The sequence below is a fragment of the Miniopterus schreibersii genome (genome assembly GCF_964146895.1).
Source record: "Miniopterus schreibersii genome assembly, chromosome: 1".
NCBI lineage: Eukaryota > Metazoa > Chordata > Mammalia > Chiroptera > Miniopteridae > Miniopterus > Miniopterus schreibersii.
Window position 1 is genome coordinate 119865803 of NC_138101.1, and position 13617 is coordinate 119879419.

Consider the following 13617-nt stretch of genomic DNA (forward strand, 5'->3'; position numbering starts at 1 on the left):
AATACCTATGGTATCAGCCCAGATAACATGAGAAAAGAACAGCTGGGACTTAGTCAGTCTCATTCTGTACTGCCTTTCATTCATTCATTAGTGTCTTTAAAAAAATACCAGAGATGTCATTACTCTACTTTTTTAAATTGGTTGAAAGAATTTTTAAGTATAGACTTTAATGAGTATAGATAAGACATCACAACTTCTAAGAATAGTGCCATCTCCCAAGCTAATTGTAATGACCAAAAGCATTTGAGATTTACAGAATGCAAACAGTATATTTGATTTTTTTTAAACCATCATTATCAAGATATTGAATAAAGGCTTAAAGTAATTTAACTATGAGTCTTAAATATCCACTTAGATTTCTAGCATTATCAGGCGTTAAGAGAAACCTACTGGGAAAAACTATTGCTCATAATTTATTCCCAGGATGTAGAAAAACCTCAGAACATCTACTAGATAATGATTGGGAGGGAGGAAATGTATCATGCCCTCTTTGAAGTAAGGAGCCTAACATTAGGCCAAGCAGGGACTCTGCACTAATCCACTTCATGTCTTCTTTGTTCAGTCAAGTATTTAAATCATTTTACTAGAGGCTGTTCAAACTGAAGCTATCCTAAAGCATGAGCTATTTATCAAGCCAAATGCCAATTATTTTCTATATTGTGATTAAGATTCTCACATCCCCCAAATTATTACATCTAAATGGACAGTCTCCCATGACAAAATGACTGCTAGACTGCTAAGGTCAATTTACATTAGGTAAATAACCTCCTCTAATAACCACAAGTTAATGTTCTGTACTTAAATGTGTAAAAGTTTCTGGAGAAAGGCCACAAAACTGTGCTTTTAACACTATATCCTCCTGTACAAAATTTTCATGGTGACTTGAATAATGAAAAAACAGGTCTGCTTATCAAGCTTAAAGTGACCAGTGGATAATCAATGTTCAAAATCATCATTAGGTTAAAATGATAGGTCAAAAGCATTAAATAAAGTTTACAAGAGATTAAGTCTGAAATTAGGTTTAAAAAATTCCTTTACTAGCTCAAGGTGAAGAACTGGCTTGGCAACAGTTAAGAAATTAAGCTTTAGATGTATATAAGCCTAACAAAAAGTCAAAAGAATGACAAGGCAAATATAAAAACTAATAGAATTTTAGGTCCTAGGCAGAAAAGAATGCATCCAAAACAAATGTCCTAAGAACAGTGACGTATCTGGAAATCATGGAGCAAACCTAAGGAACCGGAGGTATTTAGCCTGATGAAAGGGAAACCAAGCAATCTGTCAAATACAGGGTGGGGCAAAAGTAGATTTACAGTTGTGAGTGTACAAAACACAAAAGTTTATTCTTATATTATCATTTATTAATTATTTGCCATATGAACAACTGTAAACCTACTTTTGCCCCACCCTGTATTTGAGTTATTATCATGAGTTAGTATCTGAATGAAAAGCCAGTGCTTCTCAAACTATCTGTGATAAAGGAATACGTTTTTCCCAGTCATTACAGATACTTTTACAAAATATAGTAACAATATCATGACAATGGAAAATTGCTATTAAAATGTCCAAATGCTTAGTCTCAGTTTCTATATTTAATTCGCTGTGAACAGGTAAGCAGGTCATGGCCCCAGTTTGAGTAGCTTTATTCCATCTGTACTAGAAAAAATAAATCAAAGGGAACCATTTTATGAGGAGTTAAATTTCAGCTTGAATTCCTAGCAAATACATGTGTCCAACATTGGAATGGTTCAGACCACTAATCTCCTTTGAGAGTTTTTTAGAGAAAGAATTTATCTATCAGATAACCTATAAAATGGATTCCTGCACTGGAAAGGTGATTAGGTTAAATCACTGTAGAATTTCTCTAGTCTCTATGCCTCTGTGAGGCAAATCAAAAGCAAAGAGACACAAAATCCTTAAAGCAGCCAATAAAAAGTAATGTACGCATATTTACAAAATCAGTTGTGATGTACTAGGTAGAACATATGTGAAAAGGAAAAAGACGGGAAAAATGACAAAACACTATGTAAATCCTAATTAAGAAACCTTAAATATGTGAAATTTATTAATAGAGGACCACTGTTTTCCTTTTTAATTCATTACGGACTATATAAATACATTCTGGTTGCCCCCTCAAAATTTAAAAGTCCTCACTACTCAAATCACAAAACCAGAATTTTTTTTTTTAAGAAACATTGCCATCTTTTTTTTTTTTTTTAACATTGCCATCTTAAATTCTCACTTCTGAATGAATAACCCTCAACCACCAAAGTTTACCCATATAGCCTCTGCACCTATCTTGATCCTGACATAACTGTACTACTGACATGAACTATATTAGCCTTCTCTTCCAGTTAAATCAATCACCTTCTAGTGGTAACTACTTAAACCAGTTTTTCCTTCCCAACTAGTCTTATGGCAACAGAAACGTGTACCGTCTGTATTACTTTCTATCAACAGCAATTTCAGACTTTCAGCCATAAACTTTAAATAGCTGCAAAGTACTCAGCCAGACTATTGCTATTGCCTCCTTTCTGTACCCCTTCAGCCCTCCTCCAAATCTACCCTCTGTAAAAGCTGACCTAATGGCCATCAGCTACCATCAACTTGTAGTTTGTTGAGGACTCTTAGTTACAGATACTACACAGTAGTCTATAGTATCTTGTTAACAACAAAGGAAGCACCTAAATCAGGTGTCTTCACTAATTACCACATGCACATACATCATTTCTCTAGTATTTTAAATGGATATCCCCAGGAGAAAAACTTCTATAAATGCACTTCACACAGTGGTATTTAAAAAATTTTTTCAAAGCCCGGGCGGGCGTGGCCCAGCGGTTGAGCGTCTACCTAGGATCCAGGCGATCGGGGTTCGATTCCCAGCCAGGGGACATGCCCGGGTTGCAGGCTCAATCCCCAGGCGGGGGTGTGCAGAAGGCAGCCGGTCAATGACTCTCTCATCATTGATGTTTCTATCTCTCTCTCCCTCTCCTTTCTTCTCTCTGAAACCAATAAAAATATTTAAAAAAAATTTTTTTTCACAGCAAATTTGGTGCACTATTTGCCAAATTTCTGATCTAAAATACCACTGATAATGAATAACCCATTTTTTAAAAAAGAGCAAGTGACATCAATAGTGATATCAATAAATTAAAATACAAAACAATAAGACCAAACCTGTTATAGAGAGGGAACAGTGAAACACACAGAAAAAGAATAGAAGGTAAGTTAATGATAGAAAACGAAAATTTATCCCTTGGCATTGAGTTTTTAGATCACAGGAGGAAAACAAATCCAAAGTAAAAATCACCATATGCTTGCCAGATTTCTTTTAAAACCAGATGCAAAATCTATGATAGACCCACATTTAAATATGAGTACTTAGACTGTTACACTTTGAGATTTTCCTGGAATGTTAAGAAATCACCTGCAATGAGCCCTTTTCCACAAGTTCTTTCAGAAGCATGAAGACTTTAAACATTTTTAAGCATGAGCTCCAAAATAAATTCTCAATTCTGAGAAACATTTGAAAATCACCTGTTTTGTCTCTCAGTATTCTGTAGCTCCCTGTGGTCCCTTTTCAGGTGTTTGGTCAAAGACGTAAAGTATTCTTTTAAAAGATTCTGGAAAGGTTGTTGTTTCTCTGGACTAATTATCTCACTAGGAGGAAAAGTCAAATTAAACTTCTCTGCAGCACTCTTTACTTTCCTTGGTACAAGTCCAGCAATATCATCTCCACAATGTCGACAAAAACTAATCACCACAGAAACATGAGTATGTGATTCCCGATCAGCATTAATAATATTTTTTAGCTGTTCATAGATTAAAGAAAGACCTTCCTTGTCAGTGAAAATCCCAACTATTGTCAATTCCGCAATGAAACGCAAATCAGTTCTCAATTTGGTAATGTTAGGTGTTTTCTCTTCTTTCCTTGCTTCAAAATGTTTTTTCCAAACCTGCAGAAGTGATGGGGCAAAGTCGACATAACGCTGGTGAAACAAAGAGCATAAGTGCACAGCACAATTCACATCAGATATTTTTAGCTTTGCTTCCACAATAGAAGCTACAGCTTCTGCAATGTATTTGCTTAAATTTAGGCCATTAAAATCATGGGACAAGGAGTCTCTCTGTTGTTCCGTAATAGTTTTTAGTTTCTTGACAAAAGCAGTATTTTTCTTCAAACTTGAGTCTAGTCGGCTAAAGAAATTTTCCTCTGGTCGGTTGTCTGGAGCATTTTGGTTTTTGCTACGAAGTTCCTTTCTTAACTGATGTCGTTCCCAAGCTTCCTGATGAAGCTGAAGAGATTCCTCTTTCTCCCTATATAAAAAAAACAACAAAAAACAAGTAAAATACCGTTTACCTTTGAAGCAGCATTGCCAAATCTCATAAAGGTGAAAGCCAATGAAAAAGTAATCACATAAGCATCAGAATCCAAGAAAAACAAAAAATGCAAAAGGCCCTTTCACTACTTTTAAAGACATTTTATTAATGACTTAAGATAGTAAGAACTCAGTGTACTGGTAATGCCATATATAGTAAAACAGATGTTTTAAATACCTAAATTAAAAATCATTCTGCCAACTAGTAAGCTAAATGCATAAAGCATTTTTGTCATTTATACCTTGATAAAGCTAAAAAAAAACATAAAATACATGATGCTTAATATAAAAAACATAAAATAATATGCTTGGGAAGGATAAAAATCACTAAAACTGACCTGGCCCGTGTTGCTCAGTGGTTAGAGCACTGGCCTGCACACCAAATGGTCACAGGTTCCATTCCCAATGAAGGACATGTACCTGGGTTGTAGGTTCAACTCCCAACTCCAGTTGGGGCACATGTAGGAGGCAACCATTCGATGTGTCACACATCACATCAATGTTTCTTTCTCTCTGTCCCTCCCTCCCCTCCCCCTCCCTCTTTTCCACTCTCTATGGAAAAAATATCCTCAGGTGAGGATTAACAACAACAACAAAAAAACCTGAAACAGATAAAAGAACTGGGAAAACAGAAAAAAACTGTCCACAAAGAATAAACATTATAAAAGAATACATTAAAAATGTTTTGAGAGCAATCTATGATCCAGGAGATCACCGTTCCATTCCCAGCCAGGGCATATGCCCGGGTTTTGGGCTCGATCCCCCAGTAGGGGACGTGCAGGAGGCAGCCAATCAACGACTCTCTCATCATTGACGTTTTTATCTCTCTCTCTACCTCTCCCTTCCTCTCTCTGAAGTCACTAAAGACCTATTTTTTAAAAAAATGTTTTGAGATGTTAAAGTACCTTGCTACATTTGGGTCTTAAAATTCAAGTATAACTTTAAAAATCTGGAAAGGAACCAGAAGAAAACTATAGGATAAAATTCCTTTAATAAAAGGTTAACAAACTCAGTTTATCCTGGAAAGAATAGTTAAAAATAAATCTACCTATATTTCTACTAAAAAGATGAAACATGTTTAAATTGCAGATACAGTAAAATAACTTGGGCAGGAGTGGGAGAGTGGAAACAATCTGACTTTTAGGTTTCTAAGATACCAAAATATATAACTTTAAAATATTTATATCTTAAAAAGTAGATTTTCATCATCTTGAGCTACCCTATATTTGATTTTTTTCCCACTACAAACCACAATGTCAACAGGATTGCATCCATCACTGGGAACAGGGATATGTATCTCTTGGAAGTCTCCCAGCCACACACAAACACAGGGTTAACAGTGAGTGTACTTTAAGAAACTATAACTTGAGCAAGACTGCACTATACATGTGCACTGAGTAACTGAATTTTCACCAGTATTAAAAATACTTTTATATAATGAAATATATACAGGTGAAATAATGTGATGCTTCAAAATACTCCAGGGGGAAAAATGTACATAATTTTTGATGCTGTATAGACTGGGGGGTGGGGGGGAGATATTTTTGCATATGTATGAATTTTTCCCAAAAACAGTTGGGTTTTTTGTTGATGTTAAGGGTCTTTGTATTTGAGGGAACAGGGAGCCAAAGTTACAGTAAAACGAAATAGCTTTGTGAATTTTTTTTAAAAAAGTAAAATATAAAATAAGCAAGAAACTCTCAAGAACCATGATTCTAAATATTCCAAAACTATAATACATTACAATTGCTTTCCAGACTTAAGGGTCAGCTCCTCATTAAAAATAGAAGTACTGCCCTGGCCAGTGTAGCTCAGTTGATTAAGTGTCCTCTGGTGTACTGACAGGTTGCTGGTTTGATTCCTGGTCAGGGCAGATGCTGGGGTTTCGGGCTCCATCCCAGGTAGGGGGCGTGCAGGAGGCAGCAAATCGATGCTCTCACATAGATATTCCTCTCTCCCTCTCCCTTCCTTTCTCTCTAAAAATCAGTAAAAATCTTTTTTTAAAAAAAAGTACTGTACTAAAGAACTTCTGTAAGAAAGTAGGTGGCTGAGCTATTCTAGAGATCCATAACAATGCATGTTTGCAGACAGCTTTTTAAATTATATATGTAAAGAGAAGAGCTCCTGCCATTCAACAACTGTCATTTGCACTACATTCTAGTAGTCTTCCTATGAAGACTACCTTTTTCACCATTTACTATATTATTTGCATAGATTTACATAGTTAAAAATAAATTCCGATAAAGATAAGAATGGGTGGCATTATAGAACTTAAGGACAAAGGTTTTAAAGTCAGCCCAACCTAGGTTCAAATCCCAGTGCTCCACCGTTTACTATGACCTCAGGCAAGTTACTTAACTTCTTTAACTTTTATTAATCTGTAAAATGAGGATCATAAAACTTCATTAGAACTGCCTTAAAGGATATACACTGATCCACTTCCTCATGCCTGGCATATAGTAACAACTCAACAAATAGCAGCTTTCAACTTAAAAAGGTAGAGCATTATACCATAGAATTTTTTTTTGAAAAGCTTTTTTAAAAAACAAAATAATTCAGATTACTCTATATCTCAAAAAATATTTATTAAAGATTACTATTATTTAATTCAAAGAATTAAAGCACTGCCCTAGCCAGTTCTGCTCAGTAGTTAGAGCACTGGCCCACAGACTGAAGGGTCCCGGGTTCAACTCCAGCCAAGGGCACGTACCTGGGTTGCAGGCTCAATCCCTGGCCCCAGTCGGGCACGTGCAGGGAAGCACCCAATCGATGTCTCTCACATCGATGTTTCTTTCCCCCCTCTCTCCCTTCCACTCTCTCTGAAAAGCAATGGAAAAAAATATCCTCAGGTGAGGATTAAAAAAAATAAAAGAATTAAAGCACTGTAGGCATGCCTCTAGTTAGTGAAACTAACAGAGCATATAAGATATTCCCAACTCTTAAAGAACTGCACCCCAAAAGTTTTATTTCAAATCACTGCTTTTCCAAAACATTTCTACCTTCCCATTTCTCACATCAATCATTAAAATGTTCTTACTTCAACTGGGCAGCTTCTTCCTCTTGCTGTCGTTTTGCCTGCTCTTCTTGCTTCTTTCTCTCTTCCTCTTCATGTTTCTTTTTTTCTTCTTCCTCTTTTTTCTTTAACTCCTCTTCCGCCTTTACCTTTTCTTCTTCTTTTTTCTTGCGTTCCTTGTCTTCTTTTTTTCTCTTATCTTCTTCCAGTTTCTTCTTTTTATCTTCAGGGACCTTAATAACCTCCTTCTTGGCAGGGAGCTTGATCTCGTCTTTTGGTTTCTCCCTGCTGCTCACTGGCCGCCTTTCACCACAGTCTTTTTCCTTGTTGTTTAGCAAAGATTCTTTTTCTTCCATACTTGCTGGCTTTTTACGCTCAGCTGGCATTATGTTACCCAGGACAATCTATAAGAGTAAAAGAATGTCAGTATTGTAAGAATGCTTTACATACAAAGAATATTAACACTGTCTATTAAATACACTGCCAATACTTTTTTCTTCTTGTTTATCTTTGGATATTTGTGGGAAATATAAAAGTTTAAATAAATATGTTCATGTAGTCAAACAAAAAAGAATGTCAGTATCATAGATGCAGTGACTTTTTTTAGTAATATAACACTATTTTTTAAAACTGAACATACTAATGCAATTTGACAATTGTGAGAGATTAAAGAAATGCATGCAAAATGAATACTATTTCTGTGATAAAATAATATATTGGTCACTCTCCACATTCTATCATTATTAGTTATGCCTATGTCTAAGTACTTTTTTACTAACAAAAAAACTCAAACAGAAACAAAAGTAGAGAGCACAATATAAGAAACTTCCAAATATGCATCACCCTAAATTATCAACTGCAAAACAATATATCATTAATACTTTACTAATGTATCAGACATTTCACACCCTTTAAGAGATGCTAGTGACATCACTTCATACAATATTCAATAGAAGAATTTAAGTTGGAGAAAAAATGAGTTCTTGCCTCCTACAAATCGACTGACAAAATAGAAGACTCACAAATGATGCCTTATTCTTCTAACCTTATCAAACTTTCAAATACAAGAACTGTCAACTCTCTCAAATTAGACTAGACTTTTAATCTCTTCATTAGTATTAGTCAAAATTAATGTGTAAGTAAACATGTTGCTTATAAAAATTTGTATATTCTGTTCTTTATCTGCCAATACAGTAGCCACCAGCCAAGTTTCTCAGCCTCAGCACTACTGACATTTTGGGCAAGATAATTCTTTGTTTTGGGGGAGAGTTGTGTGTGGGGTGGCGAAGACGGGTAGTAACGTACTATACCAAGTTTAGTGGCATTCCCTGAATTCTATGCAGTAGATGCCAGTAGTATCTCCCTAGTTTTGACAACCAAAAGTTACTCCAGATACTTCCAAATGTCCCTTGGGGGCAAAATCACCACCAGTCAAAAACCACTGCACTAGCCATATGTGGCTACTCATACATAAATTAATTAAAATTAAATAGAATTTGAAATTCAGTTCTTCAATAGCCACTATCCATATTTCAAGTCCTAGATTCTATATGTGGCTAGTAGCTATCCAATCAGACATTTGCAGATATAGAACATTTTTATCACCACTGAAAGTTCTAATGGATAGCACTGGTCTACAGTACAGGCTCTACACAGTTGGCTGGAAATAAACTCTGGAACAAAAAAATGTATTTCCCTGCAAAATTCAGGATTTTTCATTTCTAAAAATAAATATCTCTACTTAGAACTAGTGTCTTAATATAATTTTTCATGGACAATGCTCCATGTTTTAACCCCTAAATCATGTGAAAGTTGTACGAGAAAATCAAAATATTTTCTATTTAACTGCCTAGTTTTTTATTAACACATACACAGTACTCTTAAATATTTCCAAATATAGGTTTTAAATTAAAGCAATAAAAACTAGGTTAGCAAACAAAACATTTGCAATAATAAATATTACTTGTTAACACACAAAGCATTTATTTCAGCACTAATAAAATGTTATCACAGAAAGACAACCTAGGTCGGGAGAAGCACTTTAAGTAATTTTTGAAGGCACATGTCAGTCAACTCTTCCTTTCCCTTTCTCTCTCTTACTCTCTTACTTGCATGTTCTGTACAGTATTTTGACAATGATACCTAAAGGCTTTAGTTAACTCCAGTAGTGGAACTCAGAACAAAAAGGATGTTAATCCTACTTAAGCAATCATTGCAATATGAAAGGGCATAACTTATTTATGTGGCAAGACAGAGTTATTTATATTATCTGGGAAATATAGTTATCACTTCTTATACTGCTTTAATTAAATACCCATCTTTAATGTGAAAATATCATGCCTTAAAGCAAGAAAACTTTGAAAAGAGAGGATAATACTAATGGCTACCACTCACTGGTCCATAGTAAACGTATACTTTATTTCATTTAATACTAAAAGCTTTATGAGGTGGGTATTATTTTCCCTATTTTACAAATGCGCAAACTGAAACCTGACAAAGTAACCTGACCAAGGTCTCTACAGCTGGTGACAGAGATGGAATCTGATGAACCCATATGCTTAACCAAAGTTATTAAGAACTTTGAGAGAGAAAAATGATGAGCTGGAAGACTTCATAATAGATACTAAGAAAAATCACAAAATTATGTATCTCAGGGTAGAAAGAGTTCCGGATAATGGCTAAGCAGTTTTTACATTATGTTTTTAAATTTTGGTAGATTCTAGCTAAAACATTCAGGGGCAAGATAATTCTTGAGGAACCAATACAATCTTACTTACGATATTCGTCATTATGTGTAAAAAAATGTTTATAAAGAATTTGTATTTTAATATCAAGCATCAACAAGCAACATTTCAGCAATACAAGAAATACAACTAATAATAAATTTACAATTAATGTCTCAATTCTAAGATAAAATTAGATATTAAGTACTGTTAAAACATTAAGAAATTCACTTGAAATCTGACGAATTCATAAAGGATTATCATTTATTAGCTCAACAGAGTCTCCCAAATGTTTGTGATTCGCTATAGTCTTCATTCACTTAATAAATTTTTAAGTGCCTACTACATCACACTGTAGGAGGCACTCATAAATTAGATCCTGCTCTAGAGCATAATAAAAAAGATTCTAAATAACACACTTAAGTCTTGGTATTAGTATCTTCTTTGAATCATTTCATCCTTATATTACAAACATATATTCCAAGTATACTTGGAACTAAATTTCAGTGAACAAAAAAATGTAAAAATCTGAAGGTTCATATAAAGGTAGCAATGTAACATGTAAAAAAATAATATAGGCTTTAAAGTCAGAAAAACTTTAAGTCTGCATCTCAACTCTGCAACCTGGAAACTGGGCAACAACTTCTGAGTCTATTTACTGATAAAATGGAAATACTGCTACCTTTCTTACAGAGTTCTTATACTTCTAGCATAAAGGTGGCATTCAATAAATGTTTATGTTGTTTCACACAGAACACTAAAAAGTTCATCATAAGATTAAAGATTTTTAGAGTTAGGACTAAAGATTTTTATTTACTCCAATTCTTATTTTTTACATTGAGGTGGCTTCAGAACAGTAACTTGCCCAAGATTACACAACTAGTGGCTGGGTCAAGACTCACTGTCCAGTGCTCTTTTCCACTATACACCCTGACTCTAAGATTTAAAAGGCCAAATAAAATATACAAACGACATAATTGAGATCAGTGTGCATTTGTATTATTTGAAAAAATTATTAAAAAAATTAAACAGCAGTAATGAAATGCTAAACTTTTTATATTACTTCAATACACCCATGCTTCAATAAAGAGCCAAATATTTTACCTAAAGTGTTTCAAAGTTTTTCAAGTGGAAACTAGAACTTTAAAAAAATTCTATCTCAAAATAATAGATAAAAATTGGCGATCTTTTAATTAGAAGTAGCTCTTACAAATTATTTTACTGAGTACAATTACATTCAGATGGTCCTTAAAAGGAACCCATGCTTTAAAACCACATTCTTAGCTCCCCAAATAGTGTCCTGGCCCTTGAGCTTTATGTTTTATTTAGTTTTCTAAATATAATCTGAACTTCCAAGAGAAAGTAAAACTACTTCACTAGTAAAACAGGTACCAACGGAGCGTACTGGGGGACAGAGTGCAGAGAAAGGGGTGTTTCCCTTTTAAAGATCCTCCTTTGCAAAGTACCATATGGACTCTGTATGAAATCACAATCAGACTGCTCTGAAAATACTCCAGAGTAAGAGAATGCTGTTTACCTTTTAATTCTGTATTATTCAGATGTTCTAAGAGCAAAACAGCACAGGGGCATTATTTGCCAGTCTTTGAATGTAAAGAACATCCTTAGTATAAAAGCCTCACTCAAAGTTTTTACAAATTTCACCGGTGTTCAAAAGGATTCTCTTGATGAGTTGTACAATTTTTATAAACACCTAAAAACTATGATAAATGATAAGGGTGAGTAATAGTTTCACTTTTGTCTGATGCATCACTATGTACAAGTCCTAAAACAAAAAGAGCTGAAGGTCCGGTCCAGTGTGTACCCTGAGCTGGCTCTGCTTGGCCAACCTGGAGACCAAATATCCTGCGATCATCTCTTTGGTTCAACAGTACTAAAAAGAGTACCATGAGCCATGGGATGAAGGCAAAGCGAAGAATCATCAGCCTACGAGACTAAATTGAAGTAAACCAAATAATCTACGACCACCATTCCCAAATACACCAAACCCCCTTCCCCTTAACACACATCTCCCACAAACCCCTGCTCTCGCTCCACGTTCCTATACCTACCACGCTTCCCCGCCACAAGTCCCCTTGCTACGGGTATCCGCGGTCACCTTCGACTACCACCCCTAGCCCCAACCCTAACTTCGCACCCCACACTCCCTCACCACCGAAGACTGAAACTCTCCGGCTGGTCTCCCTACTCCACATCCTCCCACACAAGCACCCTCCCCACTTCCTCGCCCTCGCTTCCCTCCCAGCTCCTAAAGAGCTTTCCCCAGCCTCCCCTCGCTCTACTCCACACCCCCAAACACATTCACCCCGACACAGCAGGCTCCCCGCCTCCAGCCGCGAGGCCCAGCCCCGGCATGTGGGGCAGGCGCCCCTCATGCCTGCCCCGGACCAGGGGCTCCCGCGTTGGTAGGAGCCTCGGAGAAAAAGGTTTGAGGAGGACGATGCTGGACCACAGTCCGTCTCCTGCTAGCCGCCCCCGGAGCGCTGGGGTGAAGAGTCGCTTCTTGGGTCCCCCCAGGGAGTAGGAATCCAGGCCGGTGTCCCCCAGACCCACTTCTTCCCGGTCGTTGGAGCGGAAAGGAAGGAGGTTCTCCCGGACTCACCTCGAGCCTGTTGTCAACATTAGCCCCGGGTTTCTCAGCACCAACTCCAGCGCTCGGGCTCTCCCCTCCCCTCCCCCCACCTATCTCGCAGCCGAGGGCCCGCCTTCCCCTCAGCTCCCCCTCCTCCCTCCGCCCGACGGCCCTCCCGCCCGCCACTCACCAGCGCGGACTGGCTGTGGGTGGGGGCGGGGCGGAGGGAGGTGGAAAGGATGAAGCTCTCCTCTAAATTGCCAGATCGAAAACAGTCCGCGTCGCCCATCCCCCAGCATACCGATGCCCTTAGCTTAGCTACGAGGTGGCAGATCGCGAGCAAAGGCTCAGATAGGAACCAGGCACTCGATGGTTCGTTCGAACTGCCCACTTGATGAGAGGAGAAAATTTCTTGAGACAGGCAAGCAATAGGACAGCCACAACCAGCACCTCGAGCCAGGGCCCCAGCCGAGGGGAGGAGCGTTCCGAGGGCCGGAGGCAGGAAGTGGATTGGTCGCCAGGAAAGGGAAAGCGCCTGTATTGGAGATGCGCAAGCGCAGGCCTATGGGGGAGGGGGGAGGGGAAGCGAGAATGGGCAGGGCGGAGCTAAGAGGAGGTGAGGAAGGGCGGTGGAACCGTAGGAGAATTACGGAGCTCCAGGAAGGACAAGTTTGGCCACGTGATTCTCGTGGGAGTTTCCTGGAGTTAACACAAGGAAGAGGTCTAAGAAGGGAAAGTTTGATTGAACTGATTCGAGGAGTGAGGTTGAAGATTTAGGAAACTGGAAAAGCTAAAGAATATAGCTGGTGAGGAAGGTAGGAGTTGGTTAGGAATGGGTCTAGATTTACGAGTGCCCTGGAGAAAGTACGAAAGTCCCGTGGGGGGATTTCCAGGAGCAGTTTTAGTGTTAGA

General features: G+C 37.5%; 1 protein-coding gene across 6 annotated transcripts in view; it reads right to left on the bottom strand.

The window, feature by feature from the left end:
- The window catches only part of UPF2 (UPF2 regulator of nonsense mediated mRNA decay), a gene marked incomplete at its 3' end in the record, with an annotated part of 108177 nt that extends 95317 nt beyond the window's left edge, over positions 1-12860 (bottom strand). For all 6 annotated transcript variants that reach the window (XM_081132476.1, XM_081132472.1, XM_081132475.1 and 3 more), the window contains exons 1-3: positions 12736-12860; positions 7417-7796; positions 3538-4317 (exon numbers count right to left, since the gene is read on the bottom strand). In XM_081132476.1, the coding sequence (XP_080988602.1) occupies positions 3538-4317; positions 7417-7778 (1142 nt within the window). In that variant the 5' untranslated portion in view covers positions 7779-7796; positions 12736-12860. The remainder of the gene's footprint in view (positions 1-3537; positions 4318-7416; positions 7797-12735) is intronic.
- Between the last annotated feature and the right edge of the window lie 757 nt (positions 12861-13617).